Genomic DNA, 27,904 nt, shown 5'->3' on the forward strand with positions numbered 1-27,904 from the left:
GGTGGCCAAGGATGGGGCAAGACATAGGGGCTCAGGAAGTTTATTCCAGGCGTAGGGTGCAGCGAGACAGAAGGCGCGAAGTCTGGAGTTGGCAGTAGTGGAGAAGGGAACAGATAAGAAGGATTTATCCATGGAGCGGAGTGCACGGGAAGGGGTGTAGGGAAGGACGAATGTGGAGAGATACTGGGGAGCAGCAGAGTGAATACATTTATAGGTTAGTAGAAGAAGTTTGAACAGGATGCGAAAACGGATAGGGAGCCAGTGAAGGGTCTTGAGGAGAGGGGTAGTATGAATAAAGCGACCCTGGCGGAAGATGAGACGGGCAGCAGAGTTCTGAACTGACTGGAGAGGGGAGAGGTGACTAAGTGGGAGGCCAGCAAGAAGCAGATTGCAGTAGTCTAAATGAGAGGTGACAAGGGTGTGGATGAGGGTTTTGGCAGAGTGCTCGGAAAGAAAGGGGCGGATTTTACGGATGTTGTAAAGAAAGAAACGACAGGTCTTGGCGGTCTGCTGGATATGAGCAGAGAAGGAGAGAGAAGAGTCAAAGATGACCCCAAGGTTTCATGCTGAGGAGACAGGGAGAATGAGAGAGCCATCAACAGAAATAGAAAACGGGGAGAGCGGGGAGGTGGGTTTGGGGGGGAAAATGAGAAGCTCGGTTTTGGTCATATTTAATTTCAGGTGGCGTTGAGACATCCAGGCAGCAATGTCAGACAAGCACGCTGAAACTTTGGTTTGGATGCAAGGTGAGATATCAGGGGTAGAAAGGTAGATTTGGGAGTCATCAGCATAGAGATGGTAGGAAAAGCCATGGGATGAGATTAATGAACCAAGGGAAGAAGTGTAGATAGAAAAGAGGAGGGGACCAAGAACAGAACCCTGAGGTACGCCGACAGGCAGAGGGATTGAAGTAGAAGAGGATCCACCAGAGTGAACACTAAAGGTGCGGAGGGAGAGGTAGGAAGAGAACCGGGAAAGGACAGAGCCCTGGAATCCAAGTGAGGACAGGGTATCGAGAAGTATGCTGTGATCGACAGTGTCAAAAGCAGCAGAAAAATCAAGAAGAATGAGGATAGAATATTGACCTCTGGATTTAGCCAGTAATAGGTCATTGGAGACTTTAGTAAGCGCAGTTTCGGTTGAGTGGAGAGGGCGAAAACCAGATTGTAATGGGTCAAGAATAGCATGTGAGGAGAGAAAATCAAGGCAGCGGCGGTGAACAGCACGCTCAAGTAATTTGGAGAGAAAAGGAAGGAGGGAGATGGGTCGGTAATTAGAGGGACAAGTAGGGTCAAGTGAAGGCTTCTTAAGGAGAGGTGTGACCACAGCATGTTTAAAGGCAGCAGGGACAGTCGCAGTGGAAAGTGAGAGGTTGAGAATGTGACAGATAAAAGGAATAAGAGTAGGAGAGATGGCATTAAGAAGGTGGGTGGGAATCTATCTATCCGAACTGACTCTGTACCACCAATCTTGTCCCCATCTACATATCTGCACTTGGTCCTTCAGCTACATGGTAAGCTGTATTGTAGAAAATCATTAGCATCATATCTCTGTTATTTGAATTCTCTAATGTGTGCTTATTAGGTGTTTCATTGGTATTATGCTGACATCATATTATATCTCTGTTATTTGAATTTCAGTGCTGTTAAATGTGTATGTTTTTGATACTGTTTCATGGTAGTCCTACTATCAGGTTTTAATTTGCTATTCTCAAGTTTACCTCATTTATTATATTTATGTTTATATTTGGACATTACTGTTGTTATGCTGTCAACAGAATTGTAAGTTCTATGTTATACTGTACCTGCTGTATACTGCCTTGGGTGAATCTCTTCATAAAGGCAGTTAATAAATCCCAATAAATACATAAGATAGTTAAATGACTTGCTCAAGGTGACAAAGAGCATCAGTTGGATTTGAACCCTGGAGTCTCTGGTTCACAGACTGGAGCTCTACTTGCTAGACTGCTCCTCCTCCACTCAGGTGTGCCACTAACCGATGCATGAAGTCCTTTGGGTTTGCTCTGGAGGGCAAGGAGTGTCTCCTATTAGAGTTTTAGCTGTGTTTGCTGCATTATTTTCTGCTTTGTACATGCTGCTTTCTGTGTTATCTGTCAAGATTGTCTTTTAGCCACTCTTGTAGTTTCACTCGGATGTGCTCATGCTCTGACGAGGACAAGAAAGAAGATCCTTGGAAGTGAACAACAGAACCTACAACACCCACTCAAAAAACTAACAAAACCCTCCACCTGCCTTTTCTACTTGGGGAAGTGGGGCAAAATTAAAATTTTCATGGTTTTTAAAAATCTTGGAGAGCTTTCTTAATCCTGGGGGAGAAGTGGGGGAAGTCCCTGCATTTTCCATGAAAGAATGGGCATTGAACAGACAGGTGCAAATCTCTTCAGGGTAGCGGCCTATTGGAAGAAAATAGAAGCCACATCTCTAAGTTGGCGAATAACATTTTAGAGGATGGAGGTGGAGTGAAACTCACTAATGGAGAATGTATAGGTGAGTTCCTACTCCTGTGCTCTCTGAATATATTTTTCTGGACTCTTCCAAATACATTGCTGTGTGTTTCATAACCGCTCAAAGAGCAACCGCATATCCTTTTATACAGCTGGAAGTGCTCAGAAGAACCCAATATGTATCCACTATGGGGTTAATTCTCTACAGATTGCCTAAAGTTAGCACTGAGATGATGTGCACTAAGTGCAAATTCTATATTGGCAATTACACATACATTTGCGATTATAATACTAGCAGAAGTCTGCATTTCTGCACCTAACGGGTCACTTTCAAAGTTCTTATGCTTACCTTTCAAACCCTTTGTATCGGCGTCCCTCTCTGTCTCTCATCCCTCAGTATCCCCTACTGTCCGTACTGCTCCCTTCGTTCGCTTAATGACCATTGTCTTGTTCTCCCTATTTTATTTTGCAGCACCAGCCCTTTGGAATTCTCTGCCCTCCACTATCTGAGCAGAATCATCCCTAAAGAAATTCAGATCCCTGGCTTTTCCAAAGAGACTTTTCCACAACCTGAAGAAAGTGTTTTTGATGTCTCACTGTGCGTAAGCTTCTTTTCTCATGGTTTGCTGTTTTGTCTGTTCTTTACTTTTGTTCTTTCCTATTTAAATTGTAGTTCCTTTTCTGTGTGTTATATACTTATTTTTAAATGTGTACACCACTTTGAACTATACATTAGCAAAGTCTGAATCAATCAATAAATAATTAAATAAATAACTTTCATGGGTAACTGCCAGTATTCTGGAAGATGTGCATGTAAGTACTAGAGACGCCCCTGACCCTCTCATGCCTCTCCAGGTTCAGGCCCCCTTGCAGTTGAGTGCTATGGATTTTCCCCTGGATTTTATATAGTGCGCTTAGATTTAAGTGCCGAAATCGGCGTGGATTCTATAATACCGCACATAACTTAATTGACTTAACAAGCTAATGAGCACTGACATTAGCACTTAACAAGCAATAATGAGCACTAATGACACTGATTAGAATTTAGGTGCACAACTCACTAAGCGTATTCTATAACGATGTGCGTCGAACTTCTAATGTGCGCAGGCAAAAAGGGGCATGGTTATGGGCAGGAAAATGGGTGTTTTGTGGGCATTCCAAAATTTAGGTGCCTAGTTATAGAATATGGCCCAATGTGCCTAAATCTACGCACCGAGATTTACGCCATGTTTTAGTTGGTGTAAATGGGTACACTCAGATTTAGGTACTGAAATAACAATTAAGCGTATTCTATTAACGGCGCCTAAATCTAGGTGCCGATTATAGAATATCCTATGTTGGTACTGATTTCAGCACTGATTTTTTTGGTATATAGAATCTCCTCCTTTGTGCTTGCAAGTTACAGAATCTTGACTAAGGGCAGTTACACAAGTAACATCAAGTATAGCCAAAAATTGGTTGTTAATACCAATTACCAATTATTACAGTATGTAAAATGCATAACTGACACTATTCTATAATGTGTGCACTCAATATTGCTTGCTAACCCCTGGATTCCTACATAGGTCACCGAAAGTTGAGTGCTCAGATTTGGTCATGGAGCCCAGGTGCACACACAAACTAATTAGTGAATTGAGTTCTAACAACTAATTATTGAGGTTAATTAGAGTTGATTGGCACTAATTTGGATTTAGATGTGTATCTACCTACATGCTATTCTATAATGCTGGGTACCCAAAGTGTCGCATGCACAACCCACGGAGGGGGTGTGGCCATGGGGACCTGGTGAATAGGGGCATTCTAAAAAGGAGCAGTATTTTAGAATATTGGGGTTATGGGCCCAACTTGCGCACCAGGATTTACAGCAGGTTTCATCTGGCAGACTTTGTGTACAGAAATCTGTCTAACTGTTTTTCTAAACCCTTTATAGACTAGCGTTCAGCTCGAATTTTTCCCAGTGCCCTAACTTGGGTGCCATTTACTGATTCTGGCCCTACCTGTAAAATTGTGCAAGCAAGTTTATATAATTATGGGGTATGAGAATGTCTATATCTTTGGGTGCCTAGAACATGTGTAAATGACCAGAATACCAGCATATAGTCATATATGTCAATATTATGGTAAACGATATTCTGTAACCTGGTACCTAAAGGTGGTGATGTATAGTTTGAAGGGTGTACATATGGGCAAAGTCTGGGTGGAGTGTGGACAGGGCACACAGTTACACATTTAAATTATAGAGTACCAAACTTTTCACGCATTTCTTGGCAATCTTAGCTGGAACATTTACCCCAATGGTTAATGAAAGTAGTCACACCTAAAGTATATGCCCTCTTAAGATAGTATTATGTAAAGAAAGAGGGTGCATGTTTTTATTTATGGAATAAGCTAAAACTAGGTGCCTTCTTGGCTCCTAAAATAAGTGCACTTATAGAAGTACTCACTATCCTCCGGATTCTATATATGGGACTCAGATTTGGGTGTGCTTACAAGATGCTTACGCAACCTAATTGGTTAATGAGTTGTTAACCATCAATAATTGAATGCTAACAACCAATTATTGATGTTAATTGGCACCATTTAGGATATGCATACACATCTGGCTGCAAGCTATTCTATAATGCTGGGTGCCTACATTAAATGCAACCTAATAGGGAGCATGGAAGGGGCATAGACAGGTCATGGGCTTTCCAAAATTTGGCGCAGTGTTAAAAAATATTGGGTTTCTGCAGCCAACTTGGGTGCTGGGTTTTACACCGGATTTCAGCAGGTGTAAGTCTAGCACCCAGAGTTGGGTGCGGGAACCGATGCTAAGCGCTATTCTATAAAGGGTGCACACTCTTTATTGAATAGCACTTACTCCCAGATTCTACATAGTGCGACTCGAGTTGCATATGCAAATATGGGCAAATTCTGATTTACGCTTGCAATTCAATTGATTAACAAGCCAATCAGTGTTGATAACTGGATATTAACAAGCAGTTATCGGCACTAATTAGAATTTACATGCACTATTTGCTAAGCATATTTGCAAAGCAGTCCATGTAAATTTTACCATGCAGATCTCAAAAAGGGGACATGGCCATGGGAAGGTCATAGGCAGGTCATGGGAATTCCCAAGATTTACGGGTAGTGTTATAGAATACCCCATTCTGCGCTTAAAGTTTGGTATGGACATTTACACAGCTTTTCATTGGTGTAAATGACTGTGCCCAAATTAGTTATATGGGTGCCGCTATGCATATTCTGTAAACTGCACCTAACTTTAGGTGCAATTTATAGAATACATGTAGGCGCGTTGTCCATTGGCGCTCATTTTTTCGGTGCCAAATAGAGAATCTGGCCTTTAGTGCCAATCTTTTTCGCACCCATTTTTGAGCACGATTTATAGAATTCCCCCCTATTTGCCTTATTGAGGCTCAAATGTGCAGGAATGAATTGATCCCACAATTAATTCCTCCTCTTCCTTTCTAGAGTATTTTTCTATTACTTTGGATGCTGTTTCAGGTTTATATCTTTTTTGTTTCCCCTGAGGATTTCATCATTAAATGTAATAAATAAATTAAGATTTGCTCACTGATGAATTATTGAGTGGCAAAATGTATTTATTTAAAACAATTTCTATTCTGCATGTCTAGATAGTCTACTTGGATCACAAATCAACAAAAGTCAGTTCTTGCAGGTAGAATACTGTTCTGAATTCTTGGAGTTCATACAGTATTTCTTCTTTCTTTTTCACATACATTAAAAACCTGCAGTGATTTAGGAGGGCTACTGTTAAGAAGGGTTTTTTTACCACAACATGCTATTTTAGCACAGGTCCTATTTTATACAATGAGACCTACAGGCTTATTTTCGAAAGAGAAGGATGCCCATCTTTCGACACAAATCGCAAGATGGGCGTCCTTCTCACAGGGTTGCCCAAATCGGTATAATGGAAAGCTGATTTTGGGCATCCCCAACTGCTTTCTGTGGTGGGGACGACCAAAGTTCACGGGGGCGTGTCGGAGGCATAGCGAAGGTGGGACTTGGGCGTGCATAACACATGGATGCCCTCGACCCATAATGGAAAAAAAAGGGCGTCCTTGACGAACACTTGGATGACTTTAGCTGGCCCTTTTTTTTCTTACGACCAAGCCACAAAAAGGTGCCCGAACTGACCAGATGACCACCGGAGGGAATCGGGGATGACCTCCCCTTACTCCCCCAGTGGTCACTAACCCCCTCCCATCCTCAAAAATTTTTTTTAAAAATATTTTTTGCCAGCCTCTATGCCAGCCTCAGATATCATACCCAGCTCCATGACAGCAATATGCAGGTCCCTGGAGCAGTTTTAGTGGGTGCAGTGCACTTTAGGCAGGCGGACCCAGGCCCATCCCCCCCCTACATGTTACACTTGTGGTGGTAAATGTGAGCCCTTCAAAACCCACCAGAAACCCACTATCCCCACATCTAGGTGCCCCCCTTCACCCATAAGTCTATGGTAGTGGTGTACAGTTGTGGGTAGTGGGTTTTTTTAGGGGTGGGGTGGAGGGCTCAGCACACAAGGTAAGGGAGCTATGTACCTGGGAGCAATTTATGAAGTCCACTGCAGTGCTCCCTAGAGTGCCCGGTTGGTGTCCTGGCATGTCAGGGGGACCAGTGCACTACGAATGCTGACTCCTCCTATGACCAAATGGCTTGCATTTGGTTGTTTCTGAGAAGGGCGCCCTTAGTTTCCATTATCGCCGAAAATCAGAAACGACCAAGTCTAGGGGCAACCTAAATGTCAAGATTTGGGCGTCCCCAACCTTATTATCGAAACGAAAGATGGATGCCCATCTTGTTTTGATAATATGGGTTTCCCCGCCCCTTCGCCGGGACGTCCTGCGAGGACGTCCTCAGGAAAACATGGGCGCCCCTTTCAATTATGTCCCTCCTAGTTACTAATAACCAAGGTTAACAGTAAAATAACATCTTACCAGTAGCCCATGTACCCCTCCCCTTAAAGTGTTATACCGTAGAGCAGCCATTCCCAACCTAGTCCTCGGGGCAAACCTAGTCCCATCGGGTTTTCAGGCTATCCACAATGAATATGCATGAGATAGATTTGCATGCACTGCCTCAATTGCATGCAAATCTAACTCTTGAATATTCATTGTGGATATCCTGAAAACCCGATGGGACTAGGTGTGCCCCGAGGACTGGGTTGGGAATGGCTACCATAGAGGAACTGTGATCTACATTGGTTTGATAAAGCAGGGTATTTTATTTCATATTTGATTGATCATTAAAGTGACATATACTTTTGGACCAGTATGACATTTGTTTACTTAAAATGCAACCATTCAGAAGAAGAAACTTATTTAATTTTGCTATTCCATTTATAGTCTTTCTTCTTGATCTCTTGGGCTGAATGGATGGTCTTGGTGTGGCTCTATGACAGCAGGGAAAACACCAAGATAGTCCGTCACCAATACGCTTTATAAAAACAACGTGGCTCTTCCAATACTCATGCCATTTTCATTTCAACGTCCTTAAAATGTTTTCCTAAAAGTCTTCACATAGTATATACCTCTTCAGAACCCATCTACACATCCTAGGCAGGTCAATTCCACTTCCTAAGTGGAGAATGAGCCCCTAGAGAATGTGGTCATGTCACTCCATGGAGAGATGTTCATGATAATCAAGACTTCTTATTAATAAACTAGATCCATCCCAGTCTCTCTTCTTTTTGACGTGCAGTGCTCAATGATGTTTATTTCGTTGGAACTTCTGAGATCCTAAAGTCTAGTCGCATGAGACCAGGTCAAACTTTTCTCAGGCATCCTAGATGTTACAGTAACTGCTGGCATCCTGCAGGTACTGTCCTTCCTGGCACTGAAAATTCAGTCCATCGTTTATATGCAGCAGATGGATAAATATGCTTCATCTGTCCAGTGTTCTTTCCCCAAAGCAGATTTTATATGGTGACTTTGGCTTTACACACCTAAAGAAGAACAGATAATGTTGTATGAATTAAAGTGACATGTCGTGTTCTAGCATAATCCCCAATCAATCAATCAATCAATCAATCATTTCTGATCCTTATCTCTCTAATTAAAAATTAGACAATATAAATGAAATAATGGCTTTACCTTGCTTTTAACACAGAACAGCCAGATATAAGACAAGGCCTAGCTTATGTTCAGAGGTACTGAATATAATCAAAAGTAACATTGAGCCAACACTAACAACTAATTGTAACTGATTAATGATAATGAAATGATAAACAGCAATCTTGTTAACTGTCGCTGCCATTAGTGCAGTATGGTTTATAGTTATACCAATACCCATGCAAACTCAGAAAGTCTCACTCATTCTATAGGTAATATGAAAGCAGTCTATAGAAAACATTTATAAACAGGTATGCTCTTGTTGGCTTGTTGCCTTCTCATTTTTTTAAAGGAAACATGACCCATACTGGAAGTACTGCAAGACTACTGTTAGGGGTGCCAAATTTTTGAGGAGTTGCAACTGGGGATTGCTCCTACTTACAGACCCGCTGGACCACCAGGGAATGCCCGTTAGGATCTCTGGGTTTAGAGGAAGTCTTGTGGGAGTGTCTGATGGGGGGGTGGGGGGGAGTCTTGTGTTCAGGGGGGCGCTAGAGGTCAGTGGTCCTGTGTTTGGGGGGGGGTACTAGAAATCAGGGCATCTTGTTTTCAGGGGGAAGAATTTGGAGATGGGGGATCTTGTATTCAAAGGTAGGGATGGAGTCAAGATGATTTGCTCCTATTTAGTTTGTCAATTTGCTTTTTGTCCTCCATCACCATCAAAAACTGCTTCAAGCGTGGGTTTCACCCCAACATCATCCTCAGTAAAGACCAGTGCATTTCTCCTAGCAGAAAAGGTGCTGGTACTCAAAAGCCTGGCCACCCTTCAGGGGTGGGGTAGTCACTGAGGGACCCACCCCACAATAGCCAAACCCACTGCAACCAGTCACAGAATCTATGACAAGGCAAAAATCGGTGTGTAGAGCCTGAGCTGTTTCATTAAAACTTGGGGACCACGGGTCAATTTTAGCAGACAATGGAAAAGGTGCCGGTACTTAGAACCCCCAAGTACCCCCTCAAAAAAAGCCCTGGTAAAGACTGACGCAAAGAATTAATTTATGTCCTTGTCTGTCTAGACAGCTCATATAGGGCTCCTTTTACTAAGCTGTGGTAAAAAGTGGCATTAGCGCAGTGGTGTGCTGGAGCGTCTCCAGCTGCCTTCCCTGCTTGCTTCTCAGGAGTTCGGTTTGCGCCCTTAGTCCCGCCACGGGAAAAGGAAATGACGTCAGAATGACGTCAGAAGGCGGGACTAAGGGCGCGAACCGAACTCCTGAGAAGCAAGCAGGGAAGGCAGCTGGAGACGGGCAGCAGGCAGGCACGGGAGAGAATTGCTGGGCATGGATGGGCAGAGGGGGGCAGGGGAGAGAACTGCTGGGCATGGATGGGCAGAGGAGAGAATTGCTGGGCATGGATGGGCAGGGGAGAGAACTGCTGGGCATGGATGGGCAGAGGGAGGCAGGGGAGAGAATTACTGAGCATGGATGGGCAGGGGAGAGAATTGCTGGGCATGGATGGGCAGAGGGAGGCAGGGGAGAGAACTGCTGGGCATGGATGGGCAGAGGGAGATAATTGCTGGGCATGGATGGGCAGGGGAGAGAATTGCTGGGCATGGATGGGCAGAGGGGGGCAGGGGAGAGAACTGCTGGGCATGGATGGGCAGAGGGAGGCAGGGGAGAGAATTGCTGGGCATGGATGGGAAGCAGGGGAGAGAATTGCTGGGCATGGATGGGCAGAGGAGAGAATTGCTGGGTATGGATGGATAGAGAGGGGCAGGGGAGAGAGGAGAGTTTCAGGACATGGATGGAGGGGGAGAGCAAGAGAAATTCTGGACATGGATGGAGGGGAGGGAAGGGAGAGAGAAGAAATGCTAGACATGGAGGGAAGATAGAGGAAGGAGATTAGATGAGGGAAAAGGAAGTGAGGAGAGAAACTGCACATGGATGGAGAAAATAGGCAGAAGCTGGATGCACTGTACAGTCAAGTATGCGGAGGACCAGAAATGAAGAAGAAAGGAGGAAAGAAAAGAAATAAATGGAAAGGAAGCCCTGGAAACGGAGTCAAGGGAACAGATAGAGAGCAGCAGAATCAGATACTGAACCAGCATGATCAGAGAAACAAAGTCACCAGACAACAAAGGTAGAAAAAAAAGAATTTTATTTTCATTATAGTGTTTGGAATATGTCCACTTTGAGAATCAGGTGCTGAACGTTAAAAGTTTATGTTTATTTACTTATTTATGGCATTTTATCCCATATTAAACATGAATTAGATTGGAACCTGGGATCATTTAATTTTTTTTTCCTGGAGAGAGTAATGTGTTGGCGGCCCCCCCCCCCCCCCCGGGTATAGCCAGCTCTGCAATTTTTTTTGGGGGGGGCGCAGAGGTGGGTGGGGGGCGCAGTGGTGGACGGGGGGGGGGGGGCGCAGAGGTGGATGGGGGGGGTGCCGAGGTGGACGGGGGGGGGGCGCCAAGGTGACTGGGGAGAGAGCCTGTTGTTAAAAATTTACCAGCACACCACTGCATTAGCGTGCCCTTATGTTGGTTTTTCATGCATGCTAAGACCATTTTTTATTGCAGCCGTAAAGATGGCTGTTTTGTATCTTTTGTATTAATGACCAAACTAATGTTGCTATTAGCACATGGCCATAAAAGAAACGACCATGTCCGCACTTATCGCCACCCATTTTGTAGGTGATAAGGGCCCATGTGGAATTTCTGCACAAACCTGTTGAAAAGCTGACACAGTGCCAGGGGTAGAGCACTCTTGAAGAGGGATTAATGAACGAGCATATCAAAGGGTGTTGCCCCTTTGGCACTTTCTTAGGGAGTGACAGGAAATGTTTTTTGGTGATGTCAGAAACGTGTTGAGGAGGAAGGGGTAGAAAAATGTTGGTTTAGACTCCTGCCCCTTGTAAGAGAAAAGACAGGAATATGGAATTGATTTGATTGATTGTATTTCATATTTTATTATATGATCATTTTTTTCTGTATTTGATATGAGTTGAAAGCCTTTCTGAGTTTTCAGGGGAGGGTATGATATAAAAATGAAATGTAATATAATTTATACTGACCCTGATATCTAAATTATAGAAATATGCTGAGTAAAATAATGTGGCTGCCTATTAATCCAATTGAATGTGTAGGAATAAGGGGCAATAAACAAATTTTAAGTGATACCTTTTCACTTGTCTACTGTACCTCAATACATCTATAAATAGCTTTTGAGAGCTATGCTAATCTAATTACTAAAGACCAACCTGTTCAAAAAGACATACCATAATGATCCTTCATAAATGACCGACATCAAAACTGTACCAGAACCAGACAAAATCAAACTCTCTATACCTGTTTGCTTCAATCAATTTGTCACTAATGAACGTTAACACACTACCCCCCTTATCTCTCACGCCTGAAATGAACTGTTTATCTAACTTACTTTTTAATTTATTTCAACATTTATGAACTTTAATGTAATACTACTTTGTATTTCTCATTCCGGAAATGGCAATCGCCATTAAGGCATAATGTAAGCCACATTGAGCCTGCAAAAAGGTGGGAAAATGTGGGATACAAATGCAACAAATAAATAATGAAATAGTTTAATTCTTCAAAGCTTGTCACTAATATATGAGTTAATACAACTAAAAAAGTTAATCTATAATTTTCTTTTTCACTCTTATTTTACAGAACTACACTGAGGATATGTCTCAGTTTCACTTTATAAAAATGTTTGATTAGATTTATAACTCTCCATGTAATTTTCATGTTGGAAAAATCTATTTATGAACAAAGCAGTATTTTGGAATAAATGGTTAAATACATTCCATTAAAACTATGACAGTGACTATGTTCGAACTATCTTAAACCAGAGAAATCACCAGGTTTGGATGGCTTTACCTCAAAATTTTATAAGAAATTTTCAGGGTATCTGTTCCTAATCCTGTTAGAAATTTTTAATTGAATACTAGATGAGGGGAAACTTCTTCTATCTATGATAGAAGCAGGTATTACGATCTTACCTAAGCCTTGACAGGATCCCACTCTGTGTGGATTGTATCATTCTATCTCTTCCTTTAACTTAGACCTTATTAACTAAGATACTTGCTACTAGATTGAATAAGGCTATTGGTCTTCCCCCACCAAAGGGGCAATCAGGTTTCATCCTAGACTGCACTACTGGGAACAATGTTAGGCATACTCTTAACCTAATTTGGTTAGCCAAAAGTCAAGACATACCGTTAACTCATTACTGACAAAGGAAAAGCATTTGATAGAATTGAGTGGCAATTTATGCAGCAAGTCTTGACTTCTTTTGGGTTTGGTGCAATACTTTAAAAAGTGGATTTATGCCTTCTATTCTTCTCTGACTGCCCAGGTTAGAGTAAATAGGGGCTACTCTGCTAGTTTTAACTGTAACAGAAAAACACACCACAGATGTCCCGTCTCCTCTTATTTTTATTTTAGTAGTTGAACCCCTTGCAGTGACAATTAGGCTTCATCAGTAAAGGAGTTTCTGTGTGTGGTGAGGAATTTAAAATGTAATTGTTTGCTGATGACCTACTCCTTACTGTCAGGGATCCCTGTAAAATCACTACCCCATATACTTACAGGTCTATGGTAGCCTTTCAGACTTTAAGATGAATACCTCAAAGTCTGAACTGTTAAACATAACACTTCCCATATTTGCTGTCGAGGAACTCAAAACTCATTTACCCTTTGGGTGGGCTAAAGGGCATATTCTATATTTGGGAGTGAAGATACCAGAAAATCTTACTGCTTTATATTGCTTGAACTATGGGAGACTCTTACCGGAATTATGCAAGAAGTTAACCTGTTGGCCAAGACACAGTACACTTGGCTAGGTCGTATCTCCACATGTAAAATGATGATATTGCTACAATTTACGTATCTTTGCCAGACACTGGTTATTGCACTTCCACAGGTAACCCTTTCTCAGTTTCAGAGGAAAATGTTTTCGTATAAATAGAAACTGAGACCACCCCGGGTCACCAGATATGCTTTACAATGCCATCGCATTAAGGATGAGTTAGGGGGTCCCGATTTCAACAGTTACAATAAGGCAGCACACCTTAGGGCGATATTGGATTGGTATGATCCCCACTCAAAAGTATGCATATGGATAGAACGTAACATGCATTATCATTTTTGCAACACCATTTCTGTATGGGTTGGAGTTAGGAAATTACTAATGGGATGTAAGCGTCTTTCTATGATTTCCCCATTGAATGCCCTTTTATCTTTTGCACCTGATTGGGAAGCTAGTTTGTTGGAGGGGTGGGAGAAGAAGGGCATATTGTACGTAGGAGATTTATACTCTGAAGGGGTTATCCTATCCTTCCAACGACTGAGATTGGACTATTCACTTCCAGTGTTGGATTTGTTTGTATATCTTCAGGTCCACCTTCGTTTAAATACTTCATTCATTCAGGAGTATTTGACTCATAAGGTGCTCCCTGATGAGGAGGTTTTACTTATGGGTTCTACTCAGAAAAAGCTAATCTCTAAACTGTATGATATATTACTCACTAGGAAGCATAAGTATATGATTAAATGGGAGCGGGATTTGGGATGCTCAGCTGGGGAAAAGGATTGACAGAATATTCATGAAAATACATTTCAACTATATATTTCATCTAATCTTGTGGAGCAGGGAGTTCAAGGTATTATATCACTGGTATATGTAACCTGCTCAGGCTTCCCTTGTTTCTACTAAAATGTCTGCAAATTGCTGGAGAGGGTGTGGAGGCTTTAGGGTCTTAGGGACCCTTTTACAAAGCATTGTTAAGCCCAACGTGGGCTTACTGCATGCTAAATTCTTTATGGTGAAGCCCCAGGTTACATGGCTACCCTTTTCAATCTGCCACCTAGGAATTCTTCCAGATCATCCCGCTCATATTTAAACCTCCATCATCCTACCTGTAATGGTCTCAAACATAAATCCACTTACGCTTCCACCTTTTCCTTTATTAGCACTCAATTATGGAATGCATTACCTAAATCTGTGACAATTATTCATGATCATCTGAACTTCAAAAAATCCCTTAAGACCATCTTATTTGGAAAGGCTTACCTTAATGGGACCCGTCTTAAATCCATAATTCCTGGAATACAACTAATTTATGGACCTCATGGACCCTATTACCCTCCCCCTTATGTCTGTTGTTACATTGTGATATCTTAAAATGCTAATAAAATATAAGTTGAAAAATTAAAAAGGAACTGTTATTAGGATTTAACTTCTTCCATGGGATCACCACCCACTCTTCCTCCGCTCACTAATTTCCACTCTACACCAACCCTCTATCTATTTCTCACTGATCTACCTTCTCTTCCTACTCTGCAACCACTCACTGCATCACCCATACTACCCTGCAATGGCAGAAGGAAATAAGTCCATTCTGCCTGATTTGTGGGAAAATGGGAAAAAAAACCCCTGTTTTCCTTGATATTTCTGCAATGAACTTGCTTTCTTTTGCCTCCGAAATTACTACTACTTATCATTTCTATAGCACTACTAGATGTACGCAATTGAACATGAAGAGACTGTCCCTGCTCGACAGAGCTTACAATTTAATTAGGACAGACAAACAGGACAAACAAGAGATAAGGAAATTACTAAAGTGAGGATGATAAAATAAGGGCACTGAACAATTGAGTAAGGGTTAGGAGTTAAAATGCAACAAATAAAATAAAGCAGCATCAAAAAGGTGGGCTTTTAGCCTAGATTTGAAGATGGCCAGAGATGGAGCTTGACGTACCAGCTCAGGAAGTCTATTCTAGGCATATGGTGCAGCAAGATAAAAGGAACGGAGTCTGGAAATATTGGGATTCCTGAAGAGGCTATACAAAAGCCCAATTACATTTTGATGGGACATACTTCCTAGATTAAAGATAATCACTTAACTTATTTTTTTGAGTGGACTTACTTCCTTCTGCCATTTCAGGGCAGTATAGGCCCCCTATATACTTATGTGTCCTATCTGTCTGTCCTTCCCTTATCCCTTATTTGTCCTGTCTGTCTGTCCTGATTTAGATTGTAAGCTCTTTTGAGCAGGGACTATCTTTTCTTCATGTTCAACTGTGAAGCGCTGCGTACGACTGGTAACGCTATAGAAATGATTTGTAGTAGTAGTAGTAGTAAATGCCTAATAGAAGGACTCTTTTTTTCTTCTCTTCAGGCCATTTTTAGAAAGGCTTCAGTTCAGCTGTAGTTAATGATCTGGGCTGAATCAAGGCCAAATGGCCAATAGGTAAGACAAAAGGAGCCTTTCTACTGAGAAGGTAAATACACAGAAGGCCTGCAGGCTTGGTAGGGATTAGTAAGTGAGGAGTTGGAGGGTGGGGATTCTGGGGCATAGAACCAAGCAGCCTCCAATTTTGTAAAGTGAAAAATGGTACTAAAGTTAGTAAACTTTTAAACTTTTCTATCATTTTAGTACAGCTGTCCGAAGTATACAAAGTCAATACCTTCTGAGTATCTCTTGACTCCTAGTTTAGGGGCCATTTTAATTAAAAAATTTCCGTGTGGCCATTTACTGCTGAAGCCCTTACTTGTTTCCCATTTAGGAGGTTGTGAGGGCTTCACTGGGCACTCACCCCTGGTGCTAGAAAATCCAAAAATATTTTCTAGAGCCGGAAATGACAGGAATGGTGGAAGTATCACCGGGCTCCTGGGAGCCTGGCAGTAGGGCTGATATGTAGTGCTCCGAGCTGGCGCTAGCCTTCCCATCCAATAGTGTTGTAGAATGCTTTTTTTAAACTCTCGATGTATCTGTATACGTTTTGCTTACATCATCAAGATTGAACTTGTTTTTTAACATATGAGTAAAGAAAATGTTCTAGTCTCATTTGATTACTTTGGGGCCTTAGTGAGATAGGATTATCCCTCATATATTTTCATTTATTAAGTAAAACCATCAAAATAAAAACATATAAGACATTTTCAAAAAGTGTATCTGATACCTCATCTGTACAGTGCAATAGATGAAAGCAATGATTCCACTTAGCAGTATTCCAACACCAACTCCAACTGCAATATAATTTACAGGTGAATCTGTTGAATATGTATTTAATGTTAGGTGTTCACATCTCTCGCCAGTGTAACCAGAAAAACACCTGGTAAAAAAAGAAAAAAAAGGAATGTTATCATAATGACATAATGGAAATAGAGACTTTAATTTATAATCTAACAGGTTCTGCTAATCTAGAAGAACTAAAGATCTTCAGAAGTTTCTTTTTGTTGGACTAATTTTCACTGTGGCAGGGCTGAAATTATGAAGGGGACAGTCCTTGAAAAAGCACAATGCGAAACGTGAGTCATGTCCAATATTAGTCCCCATGCCGACTTCAATTTGAAAATGAGTATCAAGTTTTGAATGTACTTTGAAAAATCTATATATGTATAAGCTGATAAACTGAAAGAGTATATATAAAATTGAAGAGAATATTGAATATAAAAACAGCACAAAATAATTAAAATTAAGCATTGGGATAATCTTAGACACATGAAGAATATGGTGTGTAAATCTCAACAGAGCTTAAGGGGTCCTTTTACTAAGGTGCGCTGAAAAATGGGCTGCGCTAGTGTAGACACGTGTTTTGGGTGTGTGCAGATCCAAAAATGCCTTTTAAAATTTTTGCCAAAAATGGACATGCGGCAAAATTAAAATTGCAGCGCGTCCATTTTGGGTCTGAGACCTTACCGCCAGCCATTGACTTAGTGGTAAGGTCTCACAGGGTAATCGTGCGGTAATTGTCTATGCACATAGAATGACAATTACTGCCCGGTTTTTGCCATGCGCCAGAAAATAAAAATTATTTTTCCAGCGCATGTAGCGGATGCGCATCAAAAATGAAATTAGCGCAAGGGCCACGCAGTAGCCGGGCGGTAACTCAAAATTGACACGTGTTGGGCATGCGTAGGTGCCTACGCGGCATAGTAAAAGGGTCCCTAAGTAACTTGTGAGTAATACCTGGGAAGGTCTGATGAATTAAAATCGATATATCTTCTAGTGAGAGAATTTCTGTGGAAGTATTTTATAAAGACAACATCTGCACAGCTTTTCGTGTGTACCTGCTAGTAAGCATTAGCGCTTATGCATACATTTTAGAAAACGTGCCTGTAACTGCCAATCCTGTTCCTGACCCTGCTCTGCCCATTCACCAAAAGCCAAATATATGGCCTGATTGCATAACACCATGTATATGTGAGAAGTTGAAAAAGGTACATATTTTAAGCCTATTTTATAAAAGGAACATAGAATTGGGATAGGCCCTCAAATATAACCCCAACAATGTGCAAATGCCAATGCACACCTTTGAACCTGCTCTGTGAAGTAGGTGTAAATGTGGGCCTGTCCTCTATGCATCCACTCATATATTATATAAAATCTGTAGTGACATTACATCTCTGATCTTGCCTGGGAGTACTGACATGAGCGCCTGTGTCAGTGCACACCATCTTGTCAGTGCATCTACGTATTACTGCATGATGTAAGAATAGGCCTTTTCTGCATGTAAAACCAGCATTGCATGTTGAAAAACCTTTATAAAATTACCCCCTGGATTGCAGAAAAGTAGTCGCTGTATTTTCCTGGCTCTTCTGTGTATATCTCATAGGATAAATTTATAAACACCTACCTGACCATGCAAAATCCTGTGCCTTGCACTCAAGTTGCCCTTAGCATACCGGGTACAAAATTTCCTGCTAATGCTCTTGTTAAAATTGGCACATTAACCCCAGTTATGAAGCGACCTCAAAGCAACTTAGGGGTCCCTTTTACTAAGCAGCGGTAGGACTAACGTGTGGATAGTATTATTATTATTATTATTATTACATTTGTACCCCGCGCTTTCAGAGCAGGTTCAATGTGGCTTGCATAGTAACAGGGATTACAGAGTATTGATGAAGAAACAAAATATAAGTTAAACATATCAGAATAATAAAAGAAATAAGTAGGTAGAGAATGGGCAAGAGTGAAGGGAGTAGAAGGAGTATGAGCAAGGGTAGGTGAACATTGGAGGAGGGGTAGAAGAGGTGGAAGGGGGATGGGATATGGGATAAGCATAGGGAAATTAGGTGGGAGAAGTGGATTAGGTCATTGTCGTTGTCTCCTGGAAATGTGATGGGTAGATGGGTTCATAGGATTAGTTTTGGTCATTTGGGTAGGCTTGCTTGAACAGATGGGTTTTTAATGAATTCCGGAAGGGTAGAAAGGCACTGATTGATCAGATAGGTCTGGGGAGGGCATTCCAGAGTTGGCTGCCTAAGAAGGAGAAGTTGGATCCATAATAGGTTTTGTACTTGAGTCCTTTGTAATTGGGGTAACGTAGGTTAAGATAAGTTCATGAAGTTACAGACATGTGCCAAATCGACACTACCGCTGAGGTAGCGCAGGCACCCAACGGTAATTTTGAAGTTGGTACGTGCTGTTTCCCGTGGTAGAAAATATTTTTCTATTTTCTACTGGAGGGCGTTCCTGGCGGTAATCGGCAGTGCAGCCACATGGGCGTGTGCTGCCTGATTATTGCAGGAGTAGCACGTGAGCCCTCGCCACTAGATCAATGGGTTGCAGTAAGGGCTCAGGCAGTAAATAGCCATGCGCTACTTTTAATTTTAGTGCACAGCCATTTACTGCCCCATAAAAAAAAGCCCTTTTCCCCAGCTCCAGTAAAAAATAGCCCAGCATGTGCCAATTTCATGCGTCCAAACTACTGCAGGCCACTTTTTACCGCAGCTTAGTAAAAGGGCCCCTTAGTGCATTAAAATATTCCAGGTTGTGAAATTACAAACGTGGCCGAATATCTCATTAGGTTCATCATGGTGATCATTTTCATCATAGATAGACAAAGGGGGCAATTCTATAACACGCCCATTATATGTGTAAATGTTTTGCATAATGGCATTTATGCATGTGTCTGCCAAAATTCCACCTAAGCACTATACTGTAAATGCTCACTTAACTTATATAGCACAAGGGAGTTGTACACATGGGTGAGCATGGGCAGGGCTCACACTTACACATATAAATGATAGAATACTATAATTTATTCACAGATCTGCAGTATATAGCTGCTAACACTTCCAGCAGCTCTATGGGTGGCGTAAGTGCTCACGCCTAAATGTTAAGCTTGTATATAGCCGGTTAAGCAGGTATTTTATAAAAGAAAGTAGGATCCTACAAGGAGCCCTCCAAGTGCCTAATTTTAGGTACACTGTTATAGAATTGCCTTGTATGGGGGTGATATTGGGTCATGGCCGTGGCTGTGCCTCCTTGCACCACGCCTCACCTTCGACCATAGGTGGGCATCAAGATCAGGTCCCGAAGCACCTCTGGGTTTCCCCAGCTGCTCCCTCGGCACAACAGCAGCCAATGCTGCCACTTCTGGTGTCACAGGGCAATGGAAGCTTGGATCTCTCTCTCCCTCTTTGCTGGCTGGTGCTTCTAGACAAGCGCATGTGCGCAGGGACTCCCAGTTAAAAGGACATCAGTGGAGTGCCCCTTGATGACGTCAGGGCTCAGGACCCTTATAGGAGACTGGGATGCACTTCCCCTTTGCAACAGGACTCCTGGTTCTGCCTCAGAGGGTTGCATTGGTTTGTTGTTCCAGTTGTCCTCTCCCTTGCCATTGTCTTGCAGTCTTCAGCCTCAGATCCAGCCAGTCTTCAGCTTCTGTTCCAGCGAGTCTTCAGCCTCAGCTCCAGCCAGTCTCTGCTTCTGCTCCTGATCCAGTCAGTCTTCTCAACTTCTGTTCCAGTCCCAGCCAGTCTTCAGCTTCAGTTCCACCCAGTCCTCCATTCCCGCCAGCTGTTGGCTCGGTGAGTCTTACATATCTCCCGCTCCAGCCACTTGGATCCTACAGAACACCTGGCCTCCGTCTTTCGACAGCTGACCGAGTTGCACTCTGCACTACCTTTGCAGGCCCAGGACTGACTCGCCAACCGCCAGTCAGGGCCTGGGCAACTTTCGGGTTGGTCAGGCAGCACCAATCCAACCCTGGCCCAAGGACTCACTCTCCTAGTTGCGTGACAGATTTCAAAGGCCATGAGCTCAGGCAAGTCAGCTGCTCTGCAGTGGCTACAGCAATTGTCTCTCTAGCTTCAGCAGCTGTCTGGTTCGGTCCAGGACCTGTCCACATAGATGGACCTCCTACAGATGACCGCAAGACCCCAGGTTTCGGCTTCTGCAGTCCCAGATTCCACAGCCCAGTCGGGGCAGGCATCCGTTGGCTCCTGCAAGGTTTGATGGGAGCCCTAAAGCCAGTAGAGAATTTATAAATCAATGACAGGCTATCTTCGAGCTACAGACATGAGCCTTACGTTCTGACAGAACTCGAGTGACATACATTATTTCCTTGCTTGGGCTTCTCCTTTGTGGGAACAAAATGACCCAGTACTCAATAACCTCAATAGCTTTCTCAAACAATTTCAGAGGGTTTTCAAGGAGCTGGGGAAGGCCTTTTCCACAGCCTCTGAACTCCTTAGACTGAAACAAGGATCACAAAATGGAAAAAAAAAAAGAAAGAAAGAAAGAATAAGTGGCCTAGTGGTTAGGGTGGTGGACTTTGGTCCTGAGGAACTGAGTTCGATCCCACTTCAGGCACAGGCAGCTCCTTGTGACTCTGGGCAAGTCACTTAACCTTCCATTGCTCCATGTAAGCCGCATTGAGCCTGCCATGAGTGGGAAAGCACAGGGTACAAATGTAACAAAAATAAAATAGAATGCTAAAATGTGAGGGCAGCCATAAGAAAAAAAAAAAAAGAAGACATCCTGACTTCTCTTTCAATCACCTCAGTCTCTCCCTGTTTGTTTCTTCATGGGACAGGAATGCTTCTGACTGCTCCTGCATCATAAAATAAGCTATATAGGGTACAGGAATCTGGGGCTGGGGTGGAGGATGAAGGAAAGACGAATAGGGAACAGGAGATGACCTAGGAGTTTGGGAGTGTAATTTTTAAAAACTAAACAGAGGAAATTTCATTTCTTTGTCTTTCCTTTTAAGAACAAATTGGAACAACATATGAAGTTTTGTTCAACTTTGCCATTTCGTTTCAAGCCAATGTACATCCCAGGCATATTCCCTCCAAATGCAATTGTGAAAATACTGAACACACTCACCTGCAGATACGTAGACTGAGGTCCTTATGAAAAGAACAGAAACCATGGATGCAATAACTTCGGTGTTCTTCAAGACAAGGGATTATAACTCTGTGGTCCATAGATCCCTTTGTTTTATCTATTTGGATAATAAAAATAGAAAGTATTTCATTGAAAGACCTGGAAAGTTAAATCCTGGGGATCATTTGTAACCTTTGTTTTTATTTCTTCTATACCACTTGCAAACCTGAAAGCTATTAAAGCAGTGTACATTCAAGTACAGTTGGCATTTTTCTATCCCTAGAGGGCTCAAAGTCTGAGGGGCCCTTTTACCAAGCTGTGAAAAGCACTAACTCATACTTACCATCGTTCTCTGTGGTGATTTGCAAATGTGCACAACGTTACCCACTCGCTATAAAATTTTTTTATTTTTAAGCTGTGGGGGTGTGTCTGTGGGTGGATTTCTGGGCTAATCAGCGCAGCTAAATTACTGTGTGCTAACTGATTAGTGCAGAATTAGAACGTGAGCCATTACCCCCTACAAAATAAATGGTGGTAAATGCAGTAGATTTTCCCAAGTCCATCTTAATAATGGCTTATGGACTTTTCTTTTAGGAAATGAGCCAAATCTTTTTTAAACCCTGCTAAGCTAACTGCTTTTATCATATTCTCTGGCAACGAATTCCAGAGTTTAATTACACGTTGATTGAAGAAATATTTTCTCTGATTTGTTTAAAATGTACTACTTAGTAGCTTCATCGCATGCCCCCTAGTCCTAGTATTTTTGGAAAGATTAAACAAGCGATTCACATCTACCTGTTCCACTCCACTCATTATTTTATAGACCTCTATCATATCTCCCCTCAGCTGTCTGTTCTCCAAGCTGAAGAACCTTAGCTACTTTAGCCTTTCCTCATAGGGAAGTCGCACCATCTCCTTTATAATTTTCTTCGCCCTTCTCTGTACCTTTTCCAATTCCACTATATTAAATCAGAAAATGGAAAATCAGTTCCAGCCATGGCAAAAAGTGGCCGTAGCACATGAGAAAAACCTGTGTAAGGGTGCGCTAAGGCCACTTTTGCCAGAGCTTTGTACAAACCCTCCTAAGTTTGTACCTGAGGCAAGGGAGGATTAACTCTCAAATTCTATAAAGGGTGCTAAAAATTGGACATTCAGTTGGGAGTGCAGGGGTCATTTATGTGTGTAACTAAATTAGCTAATTAAGTACCAATAATTGGCATCAGCAAGCACTAATTGGCACTGATTTGTAATTATATGTTTAAGGGGGTCTATTACTAACACACGCTAGTGTTTTTAGCATGTGCTAATAAGTTGGACATGCTAAATGCTAGAGATGCCCATATATTCCTATGATCAGTCTCACTATATTCAACTTCATATAGAGCACGTCCTTGTTATATCACGACGGTCTAAATGATCAGAAGCGCTTTAATAGGATCATCAGATCAGCGTGCCTGCCTCTATAGTGGCTAGTGATTATTATGAGCCAAGCATATTTAAAGAGGCAGTACCGCAATCCTCATCAATCCAAATTTTCGATATTTTACTTATTTCTTCATTATTATATTCACTTATATCATTTATCTTATTTTTTCCACATTTATTGTTATCTTTAAACTCCAAATTAGTACTTAGCTTTTCAGCCACAGTAGACGATACATGATGGAGATAGAGACCCAATGTCACCGACATAGATCCATGTTTTGCTTAAATGCTGTTTCCTCCCTCACACTGTAGGTTTAGTATTTGTTCCCTTTTCCTTCATCTCCTTGGTCTAGTATCTCTATTTCCCTTCCCTCCCTCCTTGTGCTGTACCAGCAGTTCTCTCCCTTCCCTCCAGTTCTCCTCCCCCTCTTCCTCCCACGTCTAGCAGCTCTCTCCCTTCCCTCCAGCCCCCTCTTGCTCCCACATCCAGCAGCTCTCTCCCTTCCATCCAGATCCCCTCCTCCTCTTCTTCCAGCAGCTCTCTCCCTTCCCTCCAGTTCTCCTCCCCCTCTTCCTCCCACGTCTAGCAGCTCTCTCCCTTCCCTCCAGCCCCCTCTTGCTCCCACATCCAGCAGCTCTCTCCCTTCCATCCAGATCCCCTCCTCCTCTTCCTCCAGCAGTTCTCTCTCTTCCATCCAGTCTCCTCCTATTTCTCCCAGTCCAGCAGCTGTCTTCCTTCCCTCCAGCCCCCTCTTCCTCTGAAGTGCAGCAGCTCTCTCCCTTCCATCCAGATCCCCTCCTCCTCTTCCTCCAGCAGTTCTCCCTCTTCCATCCAGTCTCCTCCTATTTCTCCCAGTCCAGCAGCTGTCTTCCTTCCATCCAGCCCCCTCTTCCGCTGAAGTCCACCAGATCTCTCCCTTCCATCCACTCCCCTCCTCCTCTTCCTCCCGTGTCCAGCAGCTCTCTCCCTTCCCTCCAGCCCCCTCTTGCTCCCACATCCAGCAGCTCTCTCCCTTCCATCCAGATCCCCTCCTCCTCTTCCTCCAGCAGTTCTCTCTCTTCCATCCAGTCTCCTCCTATTTCTCCCAGTCCAGCAGCTGTCTTCCTTCCCTCCAGCCCCCTCTTCCGCTGAAGTCCACCAGATCTCTCCCTTCCATCCACTCCCCTCCTCCTCTTCCTCCCATGTCCAGCAGCTCTCTCCCTTCCCTCCAGTCCCTTCTTCCTCTTCCTCCCTTGTCCAGCAGCTCTCTCCCTTCTCTCCAGCCCCTTCCTCCTCTTCCTCCCCTGGCCAGAAGATACCATCCAGATCCCCTGCTCCTTTTCCTCCCACCTCCAGCAACAGTCCCCCTTCCATTCAGCCCCCTCCTCCTCTTCCTATCATATCCAGCAGCACTCTCCCTTCCCTCCAATCCCCTTCCTCCCACAAGTCCGGCAGCACTATCCTCCCCCTAAGTCCAGCACATCTGCCTTCCTCCAATCATCCTGCCCCAATCCAACACCCTCGCTGCCTTTTCTTCCGTGGCTCTGGGTCTGGCCATCTGGGAGCGTCTATCCGGCCCTCTTTGATGCACTTCCTGTTTACGTAGGGCCAGATGGATGCGGCAGAGGGGAACGGAGCTGCCTGTGTGCATCACAGCACTTCCAGCGACGGGCCAAAAAAAGAATGCTGCAGGGACCGAGGCAGCGGCGGGGAGGAGCAGAATTTGAGGCAGGCAACGCTCCCGGACAGTCGGACCCGGAGCCGCGGGAGAAAAGGCAGCGAGGGATGTTGGGTTGGGGCTAGTTAGGGCGGGCCTCGAACAAAAGTGGCTGGGCCTGGGCCCGTCCAGGCCCACCCGTGGCTACGCCCCTGGGTACAATCTTTGCCTGTTCACTTACTTTCATGCAGACTGGATCAGCATGAGAAGAGATATGTAAGATAGATACAGAGCAGCAAGGAGCTGCAAGGTGACCCAATTTTGGAAAGGACACATGGAGCTTGCTCTGCCTGTTTGACACCTCTCCTAATGCAGTTTGGAACTTGTAGGTCTGATTCCAGGGAGATGCCTACAAATGCAGCACTGTATTTCAATGTAAGTTGACAATAAGGAATAGTTAAGGAGGTCACTTTGGAAGCATCCATACGTGGAAATAGCAGCATTTACACATGTAGACTGAATACACATGGACGTGGTAATTTTAGTATATATAGATAACTGGGATGCAAAGATTTTAGGTGGATGTGGTTTGAGCGAGCTGAAAAGTATGTGCGTACTTCTCATTTTACAATCAGAATATACCTATGCCTTAAGAAATTTCTGTGTCAACGTGTGCAAGGGCCGGCTACCTGCTCGCTTAGACCTATGGTTTCCACTAGTGATTTGGGGGGCATTTGTGGTGTCTGCTAACATCTCATTTCTCTGCTGTCCGTAACTGGCTCCTCTTGTACATGAAGAGGCCCTTTTACTAAGCCGTGTAGGTGCCTATGTGCGCCCAACATGTATCAATTTTGAGTTACTGTGTGGCCCTTGCGGTAATTTCATTTTTGACGTGTGTCAACCTGGCGCGCCGGAAAATATTTTTATTTCCTGGTGCGTGAGCAGTAATCGGGTGGTAATCGTCATTCTACGTAGACCATTACCACCTGATTACTGCATGAGACCTTACTGCTAGGTCAATGGCTGGCTGTAAGGTCTCAGACCCAAAATGAATGAGAGGCATTTTTTACAGGTGCGCTGAAAAATGATTCTGCACATGCCCAAAACACACATCTACATTACCGCAGGCCATTTTTCAGCGTGCCTTTGTAAAAGGGCCCCCAAGTTTGTTAAAATTCACGAAATATATGTGTGGCAAGTACACCTGTATATTGCAAAATTAGCACAAACAAAAGTCCATATGGCATGAGTAATGCCACCCTTCATCTGTACATATAGATTCATAAAATCACTGCTCCTGCTACAAGTTCTGGCAGATACATGTACATTTACTGGCATCTATGTAGGTATTTTACAAAAGATTCTAGTTTGGCAGAGCCTTTTGGAAAATATAGAGGGAATTGAGCACATCCTGACCTGGACATCTCAATCCCCAACTCAATGACCTGTGTGAAATGGTGCTTTAAACGTTTACCTTCATAAGCTGAATTCTTGTTAGCTTTGAGGATGGAGTTCTAACTTTCAAATCATTTCTCTTGTGTTCATCTCTCTAGTACATGTCCTCCTAACTTTTGGTATTAGACTCACTTTCCCTCAACAATGGCCTTATACTGAACATGTGTCTTCTTTATGAAATCATGACAAACACCTGAAGTGTAGGAGGAGGAAGCACATAATGCAGTATTTAATTTAATTATATTTAATGATTTATCTATCTCCTTTTCCTACTCACCCAGCCCAAGGCGATGTACAACATGTAAATACATAGAGGGTAATTGTGCAATAACCCTCCTAAAGTATGCAACCAGTACAGGCATAAATGGCACCAAATTTCAAAGAGAAAATATATGTGTACTTTGCCTTTGAAAATTAACCCACCCACATTTACACTTTCTATTGAGTACACAACATTTTCAAGGACATTTAAATTCTACTTTTGAAAATCCAAAGTATGTAGGTAAGTCCAAATCTTGCCCTGCAGAGGACCTCAGCTCAGGGGTGGACTGAACATTGGCATAATAGGGCAGTGTCCGAGGGCTCACAACACTAAGGAGCTCTCTCTCCCCTAGTCTTCATGTAGTTTAACCACTTTTGATAGCTGGTTAGGGGCCCATGACCCTTATTGCTCAGGGGCCCAGGCCATTGTCAGTCCACCCCTGCCTCAGCTCATTGCAGCTAGGAGTGTGTATGAATTGACATTACATGCATAGTATTATCTGCAGAATGTCCAGGCAATTTGATTTATTTTTGTTACATTTGTACCCCGCGCTTTCCCACTCATGGCAGGCTCAATGCGGCTTACATATTGTATACAGGTACTTATTTGTACCTGAGGCAATGGAGGGTTAAGTGACTTGCCCAGAGTCACAAGGAGCTGCCTGTGCCTGAAGTGGGAATTGAACTCAGTTCCTCAGTTCCCCAGGACCAAAGTCCACCACCCTAACCACTAGGCCACATAGAAACAAAGAAAATGATGGCAGATAAAAACCATATTCCATTCCATTGGGCACTATGTGGCAACTATTCTTTCCTTTATAGAATACCAATGTAACTGGGTATATATGTGCCTATTATTTAGGCATGAGCCCATATGCCAGCCATAGAGCTGATATAAGTGTTCATACCTAAATGCCAGAAATACATGCGTAATTCATCCACCTCTATACTTTCCTGTAAAACACACACTTTCCTGGTGCCTAACTTTGGGTGCACTATATAGGATTAGGGGGATACTGTATATGTGTCCTGTACTTACTTGAATTGAGATACTGTCCTGGTTTCTACCCCCTCTGTGGGGCAGTTGTGCTATGCACTCACCAGCTTTCTGCAAAGATCTTTTCCTGAGAATACTCTTGAATCTACCCCCAGAACTTCCTATCCTTTTAAAGAAGCCTGCATCTTGTGCATTTATACATTAGAGATATTTAAATGTCTCTGTCATATCTCCCCTCTCCCGCCTTTCTTCCAAAGTATACATATTGAGATCTTTAAGTCTGTTCCCATACACTTTATAATGAACACCACTGACCATTTTAGTGGCTACTTTCTGGATAGACTCTTATCTGGTTTATATCCTTCTGAAGGCATGGCCTCCAGAGATACACAGTACTCCAGTCATTTCTACTCATAAACCCACTGTTTAATATATGGGAATGGCTTTGAAA

General features: G+C 43.0%; 1 protein-coding gene across 1 annotated transcript in view; it reads right to left on the reverse strand.

Annotated features, from left to right (window-relative positions):
• Positions 1-7,632: 7,632 nt before the first annotated feature.
• EPGN (epithelial mitogen) overlaps positions 7,633-27,904 on the reverse strand; it is a 52,862-nt gene continuing 32,590 nt past the window's right edge. The window contains exons 3-5 of the mRNA XM_030192495.1: positions 21,679-21,796; positions 16,523-16,675; positions 7,633-8,432 (exon numbers count right to left, since the gene is read on the reverse strand). Of these exons, the coding sequence (XP_030048355.1) occupies positions 8,372-8,432; positions 16,523-16,675; positions 21,679-21,796 (332 nt within the window). The 3' untranslated portion in view covers positions 7,633-8,371. The remainder of the gene's footprint in view (positions 8,433-16,522; positions 16,676-21,678; positions 21,797-27,904) is intronic.

Source organism: Microcaecilia unicolor, chromosome 2 (genome assembly GCF_901765095.1).
Source record: "Microcaecilia unicolor chromosome 2, aMicUni1.1, whole genome shotgun sequence".
Lineage (NCBI taxonomy): Eukaryota > Metazoa > Chordata > Amphibia > Gymnophiona > Siphonopidae > Microcaecilia > Microcaecilia unicolor.